General features: G+C 45.5%; 1 protein-coding gene across 1 annotated transcript in view; it reads left to right on the forward strand.

Moving 5' to 3' along the window:
* LOC144127946 (2-succinylbenzoate--CoA ligase-like) overlaps positions 1-18,888 on the forward strand; it is a 95,377-nt gene that overhangs the window by 14,719 nt on the left and 61,770 nt on the right. Inside the window, exon 2 of the mRNA XM_077660961.1 lies at positions 12,907-13,059. Coding sequence (XP_077517087.1) covers positions 12,937-13,059 — 123 coding nt within the window. The 5' untranslated portion in view covers positions 12,907-12,936. The remainder of the gene's footprint in view (positions 1-12,906; positions 13,060-18,888) is intronic.

Genomic DNA, 18,888 nt, shown 5'->3' on the forward strand with positions numbered 1-18,888 from the left:
TTCGTAATTTCTAGTGACAAACGTGCAGCTACGTTCTGCATACGCTCTTATTTCTGTTTATCTTTTAGAGTTGGCGGATCCCAAAGAATGGAGGCGTATTATTCGATCAATCTCACATTGGCCGTATAAACTAGATCCCGACAAGCTAATGGAAAATTTCGTGTGCTGCGGCGAAGGAAGCCCAATGCACGACCCTCCTTGGCTACAGTGTACTCGACTTAGCGATGCCAATTTAACACAAGGGTAAAATACACACCTTGAAATTTGTATTTAAACACACGGCTTAAAGGATTCACTGTTTTTAGACTTCGAGAAAGCTTTTGACAAGGTTCCTTATAATCGACTTTTCTTGAAACTTTCACGCCTAAATCTTCATCCCCTAGTCTTTAACTGGTTATACGTAGTTTTTTAATCGGCCGTCATGAGTTCGTTTTCACAAATAACCATTCCTCTTAGCTGTCTCCTGTGATTTCTGGTGTGCCTCAGGGTTCCGTTCTCGGCCCACTGTTCTTCTTAATCTACATCAATGACCTCCCTAACGTTATATCCTCTCATATCAGTCTGTTTGCTGATGATTGTGTTACACACCGACCGATTAACGATTGTTCGGATGCCCTCATTCTTCAACGCGACTTACAAACAGTAGAAAATTGGTGTAAAACTTGGTTAATGTCTTTAAATGTCAGCAAAACGTCAGTAATTACTTTTCACTGCCACCGTTCTCACATAGTGCCCACGTATTTTTTTTGGTAGCACAGCAATATCCTCTGTGACATCTTATAAATATCTGTCTTATTTTAACAACGAATCTTTCATTGTCCTCTCACGTAGCGAAAATATCTAACCAGGCTAACCGCACTCTCGGCTTTCTAAGGCGAAATCTTAAATTATGCTCCCCTTCTGTAAAAACGCTTGCTTACAAAACCCTTATAAGGCCCATACTAGAATATGCATACTCAGTTTGGGACCCTCATCAGACTAATCTTTCTAACTCCATTGAATCTATCCAAAACCGGGAAGCTCGGTTTATATTTAATCACCATTCTTCCAATACTAGCGTCACAGCTCTAAAATCTAATGCAAACCTTCGCAATCTAGAAACTCGACGTAAAATAGCTAGGCTCGTTCTCTGCCATTTCATTATTTTCCAATTGATCACAGCGTTATTTCTCCCGCACACCGCCATTCATCCCGGACCAGTCATTCCAAGTGTGTACCCGCCGCACGCGCGCACATCATCGCACCTTCACTCGTTTTTTCCACAAACAACGAAAGACTGGAATGATCTGCCTGAAGAAGCGGTTTATCACTCCAGTGCGACAAATTTCAGGACAGCCATTGCAAATTTTCTTTTGGGAAGTCGCCCACCATTGAAATCGTCTGTGAAGCCGCCTATCCCTCATGTAAAACCCCTGTCCAAGGGGCATTTGAGGACTAAATAAAAAAATAAATAAAAAATTATTTAGAGTGTAGGTTCAAGTTTGAGGGATTTTTTGTGTATACCATATATACTGTTTTGTTCAAGTTAAATTTTATATGCCATTTTGCGCACCTTGGAGATATTTTGTCCAGATCCTGTTGAATCGTGTAGGTGTCTATTTCAGAAGTGATTGTCCTGTAGAGCACACAATCGTCTGCAAACAGCCTTATATGCGAATAAATTCCATCAGAGATGTCGTTAACGGAAAGTACAAATTGTAGTGGGCCCAAAACGAACCTTGTATGACGCCCGATGCGATTTCCGCCGCCTGAGATTGTGCGCCACTCACAACAACAAACAGGGTTCTTAATCGCAAGTACTCTCTGACCCAACGTATTTCTTGATGATTAGTATTGTAAGCATACAGTTTTTGAACGGGAAAATTACGGAGTACAGTATCGAACGCCTCTTTAAAGTCTGGATATGCAGGCCACTGAGAGCAGCTTGTGCAAGGCATCTGCGAAGTCATGTATCAGTGCGTTGGAGGATATAGGACAACCCTGGGACCTGCTTTCTGCGCCGGCACAACGCTTGCACTTCTCCAGTCACTTGGCAGGGACGCCTCCCACAGCGATTTTTCGAAAATAATCTTTAAGAACGGTGGAGGAGAATGCGTGCACAGCTTGTAAAAACTATTTGTCAATCCATCAAGTCCCCACCTTTTGAAGTACTTACTCAATTGCGGCAAGAACGCTTCACTCACTCGTGTTCCGGTCACAATGCCGTCGGTATCATTTATCTGCCTATTGGAAATCTGCCCGCTGGGGTCATCGTAAAAATGAAACTGAAGTACTGACTGAAAGATTCTGCCTTAGCGACGTACTTGTACACACTCACAAGAGGCGGTATCGAAATATTAACTTTTTCATATCTTTTCGCACCCTTCCAACATTCCTTACGGTTTTCTTGAAGCCCTGTATGAAATGAATCGGAAAAAGTAATATTTAGCTACCCGTATAGCCAGTTTTACTTGCGATGTTATTTCCTGCAGTTTATTCAGTTTTCAGTGAACGGTTTCGCAACAACACCTGTCTCTTACGAGTGAGGCAACGCAACTGTTTTGTTAACCAATGTTTACTTCTGCTTTGTCTACCGGTTAATATTTTTGATGGAACAAAATTATGCCTAACTTCGTACATTTTCTGCTTTAGTAGACACCATAATTCTGGAACAACCTCGTTTTCTGCTCTTAATTCAAATAATAGAAAATATGCCTCCAATTCTCTGTTCATACCGTAGCCGTATTTATCGCAATTGTATATTGTCACGGTGTTGGTAACAAGACAGGGACCTGGCAAGAGAGGGCTCGGCAGCACGTCGTTCGGTGGGAGAAAACGGCGAACTTCAACTTCCTTCAATCCGCGCGCCAACAGCGTCAACGTCTTTTTTTGCTTCAGCGCCACCTGGCCACATTTGCCTGCTTTTCTTTCCACTTACCTTCAAATATTTCATGTTCAGTTCACAACACCCGGCATTGAGACACTTATTCCTGGGATGCCAGTTACCGAACTGACTAACTCAGGTTGATTTGTAAAAAGAAAATCTAGAATATTCACAAGCGTAGAAACTTTGGCGAGTCGGTAATTGTGTTCCATAGTATGTGAGGGTAGCGCAAAACCAGACAAGGGACAAAGAAGACGCACACAACAGAGGCGCTATTGTTTCCACGTGTTGGTCCTAGCACCATCTTCTGGAGCGAAATTGAGTTTATAACATTTTTTACCGCCTGGTTAGAACTACCGACTCTAGGCTGAAAGTGGGGATGGCAATGCCAGTCTAGATCTGGCAGATTAAAATACCCTCATAGGATAATCTAATCTCTTTCTAATAATTTGACTTGGACAAGACTTCAAGATTCTGGTGGAGGATAAAAACTACAGGCTCTCAAAAACTTTCCGGTTTGGAATGATCAACTGACAGAAGACAACCTCACATACACCAGAACCTACAATAAGTTGACTGGATGATACAGAGCTATCTACAAAAATAAATACTCCTCTACCATGTGTATTTCTATCGTTCCTGTAACACGCAAAGCCCCCAGGAAATATTTGTCCAGAATACTACAGCATAGCAAAAATTATGTGCCCAGTACTATGGATGGCTTGACCATATCTAAAATTGCCGAAAATTCTTCGACTTAATTATTGTTGCTCCTGCAGTTTATTACAAGGAATGAAAACGTGGTTCTGTTAGGATAGCCCGGTCATTTCTGAGAGACAACTTGCTTGTTGCCCTCGCAATGAACGTATTTAATTCCATTCAAGCTCAAAGTGCTGCGCTTAAAGTTCACTTTGTCGCCTTCAAGCTTTTGTGATTGAGTGAATTCCCGCATGATTTTCCTTTTTCGGCGCACCACTTCCGAATAGTCCTCCAGTATACTAACAGAAGTCCCTTTCACAGCTTTTGCTTTTGTCGTAATGTGTTGCTCGTCCTTGTACGACGCAAACTTGCTATTAATGGTCGGTTCTTCCCTCTTGAAATTTTCTAATTATTGCAAACCTGCGCTTGAGTTACAGATGTCGACAAATAACCTCTCTGGCTCTGCATTTAGTTCCCATGCATCTGTCTTTTACGCCGAAAGAAAAATCAAATTGCTGCTTCGGCTTCGATTATCGAGGTCATCTGCATTGGCCAATTGTGATCCTATCAGCCGCCCCTGGTTGTCACAATCACTGCGATATTCATTGATAGCCTCCTTTCGCTGGTCAATGGCAAATAACTTACATTCTAAAGACGCAATGCGGGAACTAAGCTTTTCCACTGCGTTCTTGTTTTTAGTCGGTGCAGCCTTGCAATACCTGCAGCAGTCTCTCTGCTGCCGAAGGCACCGGATTAAGTTCAACGCCATAGCGGAGCAGCAGAAGTGAAAGGAAAAACGTCGCAACAAACAGAACTGATGGCGGGAACGGCATTTTGACAGAGAATGTGAAGTCGCACATGCAAAAAACGTTTGGAGTGGAACGGCAAGACATAGACTGCGAATACAGGAAACGTATGAGAATTACTAACCTGCAAAAACAGCAAAAAAAGCGTGAATGGCGTCGCTTCTGCAATGCCGGCTCCATGCCCCGCTGTGGCACAGAGCACGTCCGCCTTTTGTATTCCGTTGATGAGATCATCCCAAGCCATAGTTCGTAGACCGATGTCATGAATCTACCCAATTCGGCAGCGTCGCATGTCCAATTCCTCTCCTCAGCACTGTTGTAAAGGTGCTCGGCCTCTGAGCGTCGAAAATCAGAGAGCAGCTAGTCCTTGAGTCGATGCAGGATTGCCATAGATAAGAAGCACCGCTAGCCTGCAAAAGCTGCAGTAACAGCGTGAATGGCATTGCTTCCCCAGTGCTGGCCCCACGCCACACTGTGGGACTGAGCACGTCCGCCTTTTGTAGTCCGTTGAAAAGATCGCGCCCAAGCCAAAGTCGAAATACGGAAATATAAATCGAAATATAAATGAGGCTCACGGAAAGAAAAGAAAAGTGACATGGGAACATTAAAACGAAATAACAGTAAATAGGAAAGCCTAGAAAAAAATAAAAGCAAACAATGCATAATGACTTTTACAAACCTGAAAAAAAAAAGAAACAAGAGGTATCATGTTTAAGAAGCATTAACATGGCCATTGCAAAGCAATAATAATAATAATAATAAAAATTGGTTTTTTGGGGAAACGAAATGGCGCAGTATCTGTCTCATATATCTTTGGACACCTGAACCGCGCCGTAACGGAAGGGATAAAGGAGGGAGTGAAAGAAGAAAGGAAGAATAGGTGCCGTAGTGGAGGGCTCCGGAATACTTTCGACCACCTGGGGATCTTTAACGTGCACTGACATCGCACAGCACACTGGCGCCTTAGCGTTTTTCCTCCATAAAAACGCAGCCGCCGCGGTCGGGTTCGAACCCGGGAACTCCGGATCAGTAGTCGAGCGCCCTAACCACTGAGCCACCGCGGCGGGGCTTGCAAAGCAAGAAGAAAAACCATATTGAAAAGATTGGCTGGATGAGGAATATTAGAAAAAAGAACGAAAATGACAATGCTGCATTTACTTGGGCTTATGACAGCAGCAGATTAGTCAGCGCGGAGTTAACGCAGAAATACCAGAAATTTGGACGATATAGCCGGGAAGGTGATTCCAGCTTATTGGCGCAGTTGGGATGAATCAACTGTAAAAATGGCTGGTTTGGCATAAACCAATACCAACATTATGACGTTGGTCTATGCTGCATTTCTCCCCTCTCAAAGAAGCATCGACGCGATGCTTTAAAGCAAATAAGGCGCATAGAGACAAATAACACGGATTGTGCAAAAATAAGCACCGAGTGCGGAACCGTAGCGTCCACTTAGCGCGCATAATAGGGCTTTAGATGGAAAACATGAAAAGTTTTAGTTGTACGCGGCGTCGCTGGGATGCAGTCAATCCTTAGCGACTTCATAGTCCAGTTCTGCTGTCCGACGAAGAACCTTGCATGGGTCGAAATAGCAGCGAAAAGCTTTTCACTGAATCCGTGTCGGTGAATTGGCGTCCAAACCCACACACGGTCCATTGACTTGTATTCCGCGTTGCGTCTTGTCCGCACTTGTAAACGACGGTGACGTCAAACTCCTAGAGGCGCAGGCTCGATCGAACGAGGCAGCCAGAGGGGTCCTTCAAAATGTCAAGCCAGCACAGTGCGTGGTGATCGCTGACCATCTGGGACGGTCATCCGTACAGTTTCCGAATAGCTATAGCCTCGGCCTTGGAAAGGGAAGGGCTAGCGTATGCGATTACTTTCTTAAGTCCGTCGCTTTTCTTAACGAGGACATCGGCTATAGATCCACGCGGCTTGCATCGGTATTAACTTCGTATTGGCCTTTTCATCAAAATGCGTGAAGATCGGTGGGGACTGTAAACGACGCTGCAGATCCTTGAAGGCTTCTGATTGCGGCTCTTCCCATTTAAATGGCACGTCTGGCTTTGTGCAGCGGGTGCAGCGTCATCATGCGGCGTAACGGATGAAGAGTCTTCATGCGGCGCGGTCGGTTGAGGCTCTTCATCGTGTCCCTGGTGAGCAACGTCCCCTCCAAAGATTGGTTTCTTCACTTCCCCTCCAGGGGCTGGGGGAGCTTCCGCGTACAACCGCTGCGTAACTGCGGCCCGCCGCTGCAAACCGTGTGGTAGACGGCGACGGGGAGCGAGACAGACGGCTTGACTACAGGTACTCTCCTCTGCGTAGGTGTCAATTTCCCGTGGTCGCTGACCGGGGAGCGGTCGTAGGGCGTCGATGGCGAAACCGTGCAAGCCGATGCGCCTTTACGGGCAGTGACGAAGTATATGACCAGCATAGCCACAATGGAAGCACTGTGGGCGGTAGTCGGGAGGCCTCCACTCATCGCATTTCCTATAGCCGTCGCGTCCCTCGTAAGGTGGGCGCGCGGGAGCTAGCGGGCGCCGTTTTTGTAGACCTGGTTCCCGTCGAAGGGGGCTTGGGGTGTTTCGACGGGGCGCAGAATAGCGTAGTGCGGCGGCGCATGTCACGGCTTGGGGTTCTTTGGTCGTCGAAATCAGGGTGCCAAGTGTCTGGTGCACTTATTCGCCTACAACGTCGACAATAGTCGCTGCTTGCGGCTGTGGGGAGGATGGCAGCAGTTGCCGTAGCTCTTCTGGGAGGATCTCACGGATGATGTCCCGTACGCTGTCATTGGTGGTCGTTGAGGCGCCCGCATAATCCATAGAGAAGGCTGATGGTGTCCGGTACGACTTCTGAGCCCTGATGTCGAGGGTCTTCTCGATCGCAGACGTTTCAGTTTTGAGCTCGACAACGGTCTTGGCCGAGTTCCATACCAATCCGTCGAAAAATTCTTGTCTTACGTACGCCCCACATCAAGACTCGCACCTTCTCTTCTTTCATGTGAGGTATAGCGCGTCGGAGAAAATGGCCGATTTCTTCGACGTACACTAGGGCGGTCTCATTTGGCACTTGGATTCGCGTCTCGAGCAGTTATTCCGTCATATTTCTGCGGACAATGCTTGTAAATGTTTTCACGAGTGCTTTCCTAAATTATTTTCACGTTCGCACGGAAGCCTCCTGATTCTCGTACCAGGTTTTAGCTGGGCCATTCAGGATGAAAAAGACGTACCGCAGTTTTGCTTGGTCGTCCAATCTGTGGAATGTCGCCACACGCTCAAACTGGTCTAACCATTCGTCGGCGTCTTCATGAGGTAGACCACTCAATACAGATGACACGTGGCTTTTGAAAAACGAGCGCTGATAATGGTCGCCCTCCATCTTTGGTAGCAGTGCAGGTCCATGGTGCAGTGAAGTTTCAAGATACGACGTGGAAGAACGTAGCATTGCGTCCACCTAGTTGCGATCAATCGAGACAAATCTGATCGCGCCATGGATCACAAGCAAAGCGATAAAGCGGCGTGCCGGCAGCTTTGAAGAATGAATAAACACTACAAAAATTCAGGAATATATATAAGAAAAAAAGCAAAGGTCCCAGCACAGAGAATCATGGTACGCCCGATTCAACTGGAGAAGTAAAGCAGCAAATGCTACTTACTGTGAAAAATTGCGAACGATCAAAGAAAAAAGAATGCAAGCACGCAAGAACTGAAGCATCAAGTTTACTTAGTTTTTTTAAAAAGCAGTTTATCTTAAGCTTTGTCAAACGCTTCTGAAAAATATTACAATATACAATCACCAATAGAACTCCAGTCAAGGATGGAATTCAGATAATGAGCAAACAGCAAGAGTTGAGTTCACAAGAAAATGACTTACGAAACCAATGTTGACAACCTTTGAAAATAATAATAATTGGTTTTTTGGGAAAGGAAATGGCGCAGTATCTGTCTCATATATCGTTGGACACCTGAACCACGCCGTATGGGAAGGGATAAGGGAGGGAGTGAAAGAAGAAAGAAAGAAAGGAATAGGTGCCCGTAGTGGAGGGCTCCGGAATAATTTCGACCACCTGGGGATCTTTAACGTGCACTGACATCGCACAGCACACGGGCGCCTTAGCGTTTTTCCTCCATAAAAACGCAGCCGCCGCGGTCGGGTTCGAACCCGGGAACTCCGGATCAGTAGTCGAGCGCCCTAACCACTGAGCCACCGCGGCGGGTAACCTTTGAAAAGGAATTTTGGAAAAGGAATTTGACCTTAGGGATGATGCACGTCGAGGATGAATGACATGCTGCATGATTTTACATAGAGTGCTCGTAAGTGAAATGGGTCTTTAATTACATGGGGAATGTTTGTCTTGAGACTTGTGCTAGCGAATCGCCTTTCGGACATTACAGTCTCCCGGAATGCACGCTGTCTGAAGAGATTGCCTGAATGGATTACGAAGTATTATAGCGCTGTATACTTTAGTCCTGATCATAAACTTGGAATTTATGTTATCAACCCTTCACAATGAAGAAATTTTGTATTTACTATTTTTTTCCACGCCATCAATACCAAAGATAATTGGGTCCAGTCGCAAAAAGTCAACACTGGGATTGCTAGATGATAGAGAACATGCATTTTTGGAAAAAGCAGAAGCAAAACAGTTTACCATTATTACAGTAACCTACGATAGATTTGTGCACCGATCAGGATGAATTAGTTCATAGCTTGGATCTTTAAGGGTGATAGCTGTATCATCTCTTTTGTTAACTATGAGGCAGAATTACCTAGGGTTACTGCCTAAATGAGGTGTTACTGTAGTAATGAAAAATTAACCTCTGGTGTGTTTGAGTGCTTTTTTGTATTGCGTAACCGCGGGCCGATAAACAGTGTAATGTTCTTGAGAACCGGTTAGTTTTTCCGAGCGAAAAATGAGTTTTTTTTTTGTTATCGAGCCTTTTTATTGATTTACTGAACCGTGGCCACTGCTGGTTAGACGCGATGACTATGCGCTGAAAGTATTTATCGGTGAGCGATGAAACTTTTTCATTAAATAAATTCCAGTTGGTATTCACGGAGCAGTTAATTATGAAAGCTTGGTAAGTAAGCATCTAAAAGAGCAGACAGCTCATGGTTAACAGCATCAAAATCAGGGTTTTTGAAGTCATGGATATATTTATTGTGCTTCCTGTGGTGACGCAGGGCGCAGGGGAAAGAAAAATGAAGTATAAAGTGATCTCTTAATCCTTGTAGGCAGGATATGGGCAGGAAAAGGTCAAATGAATTGGTTAGTACTAAATCTAAGACATTAGAAGTAGTAGACTTATTTCGAGTGGCCTGCATTGCAAGCTTGGGCAACTTGAATTCCCTGCAAAGAATAAAATATCTGTCACGAGTACTGGAAGAAGGATTATAACAGGTATGTACATTAGACCACACAATACTAGTGAAATTTAAGCCGCCTAGCAAAATTAAAGAATTATTCGGGTTCCGGACTGCCGTCATGAAGGTCGCCGGTAAAGGTGGGTAAAAAGTACAGGGGACGATCCAAACTCCCACTGTCAATCTCCTGGAGCTCATGCGAATTTCAACTGTCACAAGTCTTAAGGATTTTGTGAAATATACAGGAAGAGCCAAAAAGCATCAGAGACGGCTATAAGAACGCCTCCGCCGCAACGCGCACCCCTGTCGCATCGATAAATGCCATGTTTTTCGCACTCGAACAATTCACTGCTATCAATCTCCGCAGACAGCCAGGTATCAGTAAGAAATATGTCGGCGTCACAAACATCGATAACAGAGCAAAAATTGTCGCGGTTTCGAATTATCTTTTCAATATTTGTGAACAAAAACGATAATGGGCGTCACCAGCAACATTAATCCACTGCCCCTCGCGCAGTGCTATTCAGTGGTGGATTCGGCGGGTGGCGCAGAAGCATTAGACTGTCTGTGAACAGAATCGGAGCATTAGACGGATGACGTGAAGGCACTGGAAATTTCATGGACACGATCATCGAGGGCTTGTAGGTGTAGCGCTTGTTTATATATGTACAACTTGTTGAAACGAATCTTGAAGGTTAGGGGTTGGGTTTTGCGAACTTCAACAGAATTTCCTACCAAGACGGGAAGCAGGAGAATATTCGTCGCTAACCGTAATTGTTTTTATTCTTTAAGCTTAGAACTTTTGAGGAGCATTTGCTGTATGTCCTTTGAAGGTAAGAATTTGTCAGTAAATGCCCCGCACTTATTCGACGTATACCCGCCGAGCCTGTGTGCTCTCGCTAATTTCGGATGGCGGAATTTTCAAGCAGGATGAAAACACACTGACTACTTTTTCTTCCGACTGAGCCCAGGAGTAAACAGGCTGAGCTTGAAATGCACGCAACGACGAGACAGCTCTGATTGGGTATTGGAGTGGCCTAAAATAGAAGGTTTTCTCGCCGTTGCCTCTCTTCAAACGACACAGCTGTTACGTTCTCAGCCTGCGTTATTCTTTGTCTATCTCGGTCAGGGTTTTCTAAAATTGATCCTTGGTTCACTAAGATCGCCAACAGATTGAATTATATCCACCTGGTCCTTTTCCATCTCTTCAGTTCGAGTGCTTACAGTTTGTAGCATGGCGACCTTGTCGTCAAATTGCTCCCACTGGAAAGCAGACCAGGGATCCTGCGCCTTGGATCTCGTGTTGAGCCGAGGGTTGAGGTCCACATCCCCGGTGAACATAAGGGTTTGGCTTGTAACGTAAAGGCATTCATACAACATGGAAAACAAAATTCCCTGGCGTGAGAACAGCAGCAGACACACATTATTCAAGCCCCAACGCTGTCGCGCTAAAGCTCCCGTCCGAACCGGAGTTCCCAGGTTCGAACCCGGCCGCGGCGGCTGCGAAAGGCGCCCGTGTGCTGTGCGATGTGAGTGCACGTTAAAGATCCCCAGGTGGCCGAAATTCTTCCAGGGTATGGAACCCCTTTCTTCCTTTCTTCTCTCACTCAATGTATATCGCTTCCTTAACGACGCGGTTCAGGTGTCCACCGAGATGTTAGACAGATTGCCTTTCCTCAAAAACTAATTTTATGCTTCAGCAGTTCCCAAGTGTCCCCCGGAACAACGACCATATGTCCTTTTATTCTTAATTGTCCGTGAATAAAGTTCAAAGCCGACGTATCCGCGTAAAGGGTATACGGGGTAGAGCATGTGTTCTGCCACGTTATTTAGCGGACGCAAATCGGGAGGCATCGGTGGATACTAGTAACCGTTGCCCCCGCTAGGCAGCGGTATGTTCTGTTTACGTAGCGAAGCATTACGCGTTTTGCATACCTTCACGTTGGCTACGTCCATCTCGGGGAAAGTAAGCAGCAATGCAATGCATGGCTTGGCTTGCCGTGTCCAGATCGTTGAGATGCCACAATCGATCGCGCACGTGGCACTGATAGCCGAGGGGATTTTGCACAAACTCTCGCTGAAATTTGGCAGTAGCAGATGCGGCAATGGCCAACTGCATTTCAGATTTTACCTGGCTTCGTACAGTGCCGCAGTGTGACGTTGGTGGTACTGCCCAGGCAGTAACCCATGTCTTGACCGTTTTCAATTTCGCTGTTCCTCACGGAGCACGGCTCGCTGTTTTCGTGTTTGTGGCACTAAGGCGGCAAGACGCTTTCATCGCTTATTCGCAAGTTCTTGATTGCATTTAACCACGTCATCCGTTTAGATGGAGGCGAAACGCAAAAGGCATCCGTGTGCTGTGCGATGTCAGTGCACATTAAAGGTCCCCAGGTGGTCGGAAATAAACCAGAGACCTCTACTACGGCCGCTCTTTTTCTCCTTCTATCTCTAGCACCTTCCTCCCTCCTTCACTCCTAGGTTGAGATGTCCATTGAAAAGTGAAACAGTTACTGCGTATTTACTTTACTCAAAAACCAATCTGTGAAAGATGACTGATGCCTCACCCTTCGTCGACACGTGTACTGTTTTATTGAATGAATTTGAGGCCAGTTCGGCATACAACCGGCAACTTGGGCCTCGTAGCGACTGCCAAGCGATAATTAGTGCAGCGTAAAGAGGTCTGAATGCGTCCGATTGCTTAAATGCGTCAGGGCCTTGCTTTCCTGGGCAAGACGTTTTCGCATACTTCCCATCATGGACAACCCGAGAGTAGCATTTATTTTGTGATCGCAACTTATGGTGCCTCCTTCGACTATGATCTCGTATTAGCAAAAAGGGAAAGCTTTAATATTCTGTTTACTGATACGAAATGAGTTTTTCACCTTTTGAATGTAGCCGGTATATCAGACTGCAATTGCTACTCACGAAACAGAACAGGTACCGCTGCTATTTCACTATGCCTTTTCCTGAAAAGGTATTAGACGATCAAATCGGTCGTGTTTTTGATGCCTTAACGAGGTGCACACTACAATGCACTTACGCCTCTGGTTCACGTGCCGTGCATAGCGCAACCCTTTATTTGGATTCTAAGATTAGTCTTGCGCGTAACGCGGCCTGCATTCTTAGTCGCCTGTCTATGGCGAAAACCTGAAGCATGCCATGTCTGCGTTACAGAACTTCGCAGCTGCTCCGAATACGGGAGAGATGAAGGCCCGCATCGAAGACAACGTCATCTATTCGCCGTATCCGAGCATCGAGGTCCCCTTGTGCTCCTTCTACGACCTGGCCAGAGAGAAGCTGCTGACAAATCCTGACAAGACAGCGCTGGTGAGCACGCTTCTGTGACGAATATCGATCTCTGCAGTCCTCGAGTGGCTCCAATGCTGATGTAACGGGGCTAGATGGCGATTGCCATGACGGCGGCTGGTGGGCCAGCTTTCTAGAGACACGCTCAGTGAGAAAGACGCGCTTTATTTCAGGAGCATTGTTGTTTTGTAAGTTCTGTAAATCAGCAATTCCCCCCCCCCTCCACCCCATTTTAGTTAGGAATTCGGTATTGCTACTGCAAATATCCTAAGCTTCCGTAATCATAAATCAATTTCTCCGCTGATAGTTCAGCCTTCTGCCGTTCGTTTTTCTGCATGCCTGTCCGCTTTTTCAGCTGATACCACATGTGCGCTCGTACTGGAGATGCAAAAGATTCTTCTTCCATTCGTTTTTCAAATATATTGGTTCTGCCAGAACGGCTCAAAGTTTCTTAGTAACTAAGCCACAGGTCAGTGAGTGGATGAGTGGCTCAATGTAAAATGCCAACGCTAAGGCTACAGCATTTCTGAAGGGCTACAGTTTACAGGTTAAGTTCTAGAAACAGCACAATTCTACTTCATTACAACATCTGCCTTTTAAGATGCGGAAAAGAATGCACACCGTTTTCTTTTTACATGTATATACTGAGGAGCACATTGTCGGGTGCAATGTTTCTGACCCCGGAATCACACAAATAAACCAAAACAGGGACGTAAACGTACCTCGTACAAGCGCTTGTTTCCCGTCGAGAGAGGGTTTTTGCGGCACTGGCTGCGGGTCACAAGTCGTTGCTCAACATACACTTTTCTTTGCGTCTAGAAGATACTCTTACCTGACTCTGCCCATCTGCCAGCAGCGGTTGTCTCCCATAATGTCTCGAAATATATTCGGTACAGTTACAGCTAACAACAGATGACGCAGCCACCAATGCAAATTTCGTAGCAAAAGGCTTCCACGCACTGGCACTGGCTTTTTTAAAGTTTTAAAGTAAACGCGGGTCGCCAGAGGCCATTTTGCCCGCCCAGTTTGTGACACGCAGAGCAAACGGTGGCATGCCGAATTTTTTCCCCGGTGGTTTCCCCAAGGTGACGAACACTGTGGGAATTTAAAACCGTGTCGTTCTTTAGAGTCCTCTGCACCACATACAAAAACAAAAACGAAATCGCATCCTTGCATTTAATGATCTAAGATCATTGAATATAGGCCTAGAAGGGTCGTTGGTTTAAGCGTTTTAGATGGGCAATTAGCAAACGCGTTGTGGTGTGTATGCTTTAGTAACGCGTGTTTGAGATGTGTGTATGAGTATGTAGCGCTGTAGTATGCGGTGAAGTGTAACCTACAGCGTGATTTGGAATGGTAATTGGTAGTCGGTAATCGTGGTCGGTAATCGATAGCGTGACCTGTTATTTTGACTGTGACTGACCGTAATTGGTAAAGAGATTGCGCATTACGGTTATCACCTAATGCTAATTGTAATCGATATTTCGGATTGGTGTTTTGCAATTAAATGTGTTTTATGGTTAGTGATTTTTACTTGTCATTTCGGCAAGTCTGCAATTGATGATTTGTAATGCATAATTATGGATTAGAAGAGTGGCAACCTGTAGCTGTGAATGCAGGGGGGAGCAAGACGTTGCAACTTGAGTGGAAAGTTTCTATTGCGCGTGAGTGCCGTCAGGGGGCGCATAAAAAGAGGCGAAAGCCTTGGAGTTTAAGGACAGTGAAGGAAAAGTAGATTTTAATCAGGTAGAAGTAACCAAGTGAAGGTTATTTGATTTGTGGCTAAAATCCAGACAAGAGTAAATTTTCACAAGTCATGGCTAGGTGGCTTGAACCACCACCCGATTTCAATGGTTCAGGCTTGTCCGTCCATTTCCATCTATCCGTCCGTCCGTCCGTCCATTTGTACAAAACGCTATCGCGTCTAATCTTAAGGCGAAGATTAATCATCCTCCTTCTTTCTTAAGGCGGAAACTTTACCTGCCACATTCAGTGAAAACGCATCGTTGTGTCTCTTAACACTTGACGGTACCCTTAAAAGATGGCACCCTGAAGCAACCTAGCAGGTGGCGGTTAAATTAATGATTGGTCGCGCAAGGTTTCCAGGGACAACCTGGATCGCACAAATCACAAATTCCACCGGTGGCAGCCCCCGATATCTCATCGCAGGGTAGTGGCGGGCCGCTTAACCGCTGCACCACGGCGCTAGGAATGGTATGATGGCTGCAAGGCATCTATGCATGTTAAGTAGAGACAGACCAATTCTGGATATATGGGCATTAACCCAGTAGCTGCAGCGTCATAGCCTCATGGCGGAGCGCGCGCTGCGGTGACGGCGGCGACTGCCTTCACGAAGTTGCGCGAAGCTCAGAAGAGCGGCGGCGGCTACGTAGAGCCATGCAGAGGTAAAAATGCAGGTGCATGGCATCGATTACATCAGGTCGCAGCGCACGGCGAATGCGTTCACAAAGCGAGCGGGCAGGCCTACGCCTTGTCACACGCGAGCAGTCTTAGGTTTCTCTGCCGACTTTTATTCTGCCAGGTGCGAGCGCTTAAATTAAATCTGAGGATCGATATTCCATCCGGAATTATCATACCCAGCCATTCTGGAAAAAAAGCAGATTTGAATGGGAAACAATTATGAGCGCGATTTTCCATACAATGTAAGATTTCACTATAAAGGTACGAACACACTGGCGGGAAAACGCGCGGCAAGCCACAGACTGCACTATTTGCGGCGCGAAAGGGCCGGTCACACCGGCGGCGAGAAATTCGGCGCCTTGCGAGCATTCGTTACATTCTCACAGCAGTTGCAATATTTCCAGCGCTATCTGTACACCCGGATACTCTACATCTCGATTGCTTTTCCAACAGTCAGAATTGCTAATTCAGAGCTGGAGTTTCATAATCGCAAACACTGCCACTCGGGCAGTTCTAATGAGAATATCAAGATTTCCTGTCAGCGACAGTTTCGAGGAAGTTTGGGAATTAACTTGCTCCTCTGTTGCTACTGCGACAAAGCAGTGGCAGTATATAAGAGATAAATATATAAATGCATAAGAACTGTCAGAAGATTTTGACATACACTGCTCACCTCGTGTTTGGGGTGTTGTTGAAACAGACCAGTGAACTGTGTAGGAGTCTCACTTTTCAAAGGTAGCACAAAATTGACTCACATTATTTTATAATTTGTCTTGCTTTCAAGAAATGTGTGGAACGGTCACCTTTGTTGAATCTGATACTGCGTGGTTTTCTTTCGTAGTCTACAATTAACTTGCGCGTGTCTATGATTCACTTTGAAAAAGAGCGTGATAGCCATTACCACTGCTTATTCGCCGTGAAATTTTGACTTCAGTTTTGGGAAGGTTCAAGACAATGCCAGCTCGTAATGACCACCCTGTCCACTTCAACAGAACCTAATTAAAAGATATATTTTGTGTGTCGCTACTCCAAGCCTCCGCACGTTTCGCCATGGGAATATGGCGGACATGAAATGGACTGACCATAGGAGTCGGTGTTGCTATTATATCAGAACAGCAAAGAATAATCCATTTGTTTACGATATACATGATATTGAATGTACACATTCCGCTTCGCGTTCTAAAACAAAAGGCAACTCGTATTCCCTGAAGGCCTGCGCCTGCTACTGTTTTGCTTCCATACGATCGATCAGGAAGTTCCGGTGTGTTCAGCCATCGTGCGAAAATAAAAAGCCTAAGGGACACAAAACGACCGGTCAACAAGTTTCTGGAAAAATTTCTGAGTGCTGTGAGCACGAAACTTGTAGGAGGGCCGCACTACTGATAAATCATTTGTCTTAGTGTCTTCATTGACTTTTTGACACGACTAATATCCCTTGTTTCAGAAAAAAATTTAAATGTCCTTTCGCACTGCTCAACAATTTTCAGAACTTCTTGGCTTGCGTAAGTTAACTTTTTCCCACATTGTACAAATTCTTTCTGCTGAACGAGTTTGCGCTGTTCTCCGGGCTCTTCCGCGGTCAGCATGCGCATGCAGACCAAGCAATGTTCCACAGTAGACAAAATTTGCCTAACTAAGAATGTTGCTAAATGAGAAAGTATGTCGCCCTCGATAGAAGACACTGGGTGCAGATCGACATCAATGACTTGCTCATTTTCATTAGATACGCACTGCCTCGTATGCTGTATTTCTGGAGAGAGAAAATCAACTAGATAATCACTGTCGTTACTTTCGTAGCCAGATTTTTTAGAACCTTTAGAAACTGGGTCAGTCACACAATTTTAAGGGCATTTTTAGATCATATGAGCTGGGCACGGGCGCCCGCATTCGGATTACGGAAAATAAATTCTCCAAGCAGTCTTGGACAAGCCTGCCAATCAGGACCCGCAGCCTTTCAGGAGGTGAAGGTGTAGCTTCAGCACATCTGTCGACACGACTACGCCTGACTGGAAGGGCTTCCAGATTTTTCGCACGCCAATGCTGAGTTCCGAGACTTCTGACGCAAGGTTCAAAACTGAAACTGCTCGCTCATACTTTTCTTTGTCAATCATGCTTAAGGCAACCAACGGATGGCGAGCTGTCATTATAAAAGTTAAAAAACCAAGCAGTGGTTTCAGCTTCCGATGGTAACGCTCCTTGATCTACAAGGTACCGAATTCCTGCAGGGGCTTCTCTGAATAGCTACACAGCGATTCCGACTTTCATTTTTGCGAAGTGACCATCTGAAAAATGAATTACAGCGAGCTTTGAAGCAACCTTGAGCTGTTCGTCGTGCTGATGCTCAATCAAATTCTCAACATGCTCTATCAAAATTTCAGTTCTCGGCAAATTAAATCTTGACACAATCTTATCACTAAGATGCATGACATCCTTCCCCACAAGATGTCCTCTAATATTCTTAAGTACATGAGCAGCGTCTGGCATAAAGTAAAGCTCTCTTGCATCACAAGGGTGGGGAATACTGCACACAGTCACCGAGTTACGCGAGGTCGACAGACTTACAGACCTCCACATGGCTCGGTTGGAGGCACCCATGTTACAGGTCACACAGAGTACGCGAAGAAAGATCTCCGAGCTGAGTCGTATGGAGATGAAACACAAAATCTCTCAACTTGTCACCAGAAACGTAAGCAGCTGTAAAATGATAAGCTATCACTTCCTTCCAACGGCTGTTCCTGTCTCCAACCATGAACACAAGAGCATCATTAGTTGGGTGATCAGACTCCGGCAGAGTCGTCGTTCCAAGAAAAACATCAGGACCGCGATCTAGCTCTAGCCGTTTTCTGATCTCCATTTCGTCCAGGAAGAATATGGAGTCTTTTTTTAATATCGGCCATCATGGATACCTTGGTCTTCATTATTTCAAATATTTCAGTGAGCATGCCTGGTTGAAATGGAAGATGCTGTAGCCTTCTGCAGAGTGCTCTCCTTGACGGCAGCGGATTGCCTTGCTCAAGCAGAACATCGTATCCTGTAGAGCCACGAGCAAACTTCAGCTGCAAAGCCTTCTTTACTGTCGCTGGGCTTCATGAACCGCACTTTCTGTTGTGCTTCTGCAGGGCGACCTTTTTATCTTCGTTCAGGAAGCTGAGATTTGAGGTCAAAGTAGACATCTCTTTCTGAAGGAGTTTTGTAGTTCTAATTTTTCTTTCCAACTTTTTTTAGACAGGCAGCATCGTTCCCTCAAAATCGAGTTCTTATTCTGAAGGTCCTGTATTTGTTTCACGAGCTCAGTTGCGGGCATAAAAAACACATCTGCTATTCGTGCTCCACTCTCCCTTGCATCTTGATGCTCTTCGCTCACATCACTGTCAGCGCTCTCAGAACAGCATTCTTCGGCGGCTGAAGAGCTCTAATCACTATCACTGA

This window comes from Amblyomma americanum, chromosome 4 (genome assembly GCF_052857255.1).
Source record: "Amblyomma americanum isolate KBUSLIRL-KWMA chromosome 4, ASM5285725v1, whole genome shotgun sequence".
Taxonomy (NCBI): Eukaryota; Metazoa; Arthropoda; class Arachnida; order Ixodida; family Ixodidae; genus Amblyomma; species Amblyomma americanum.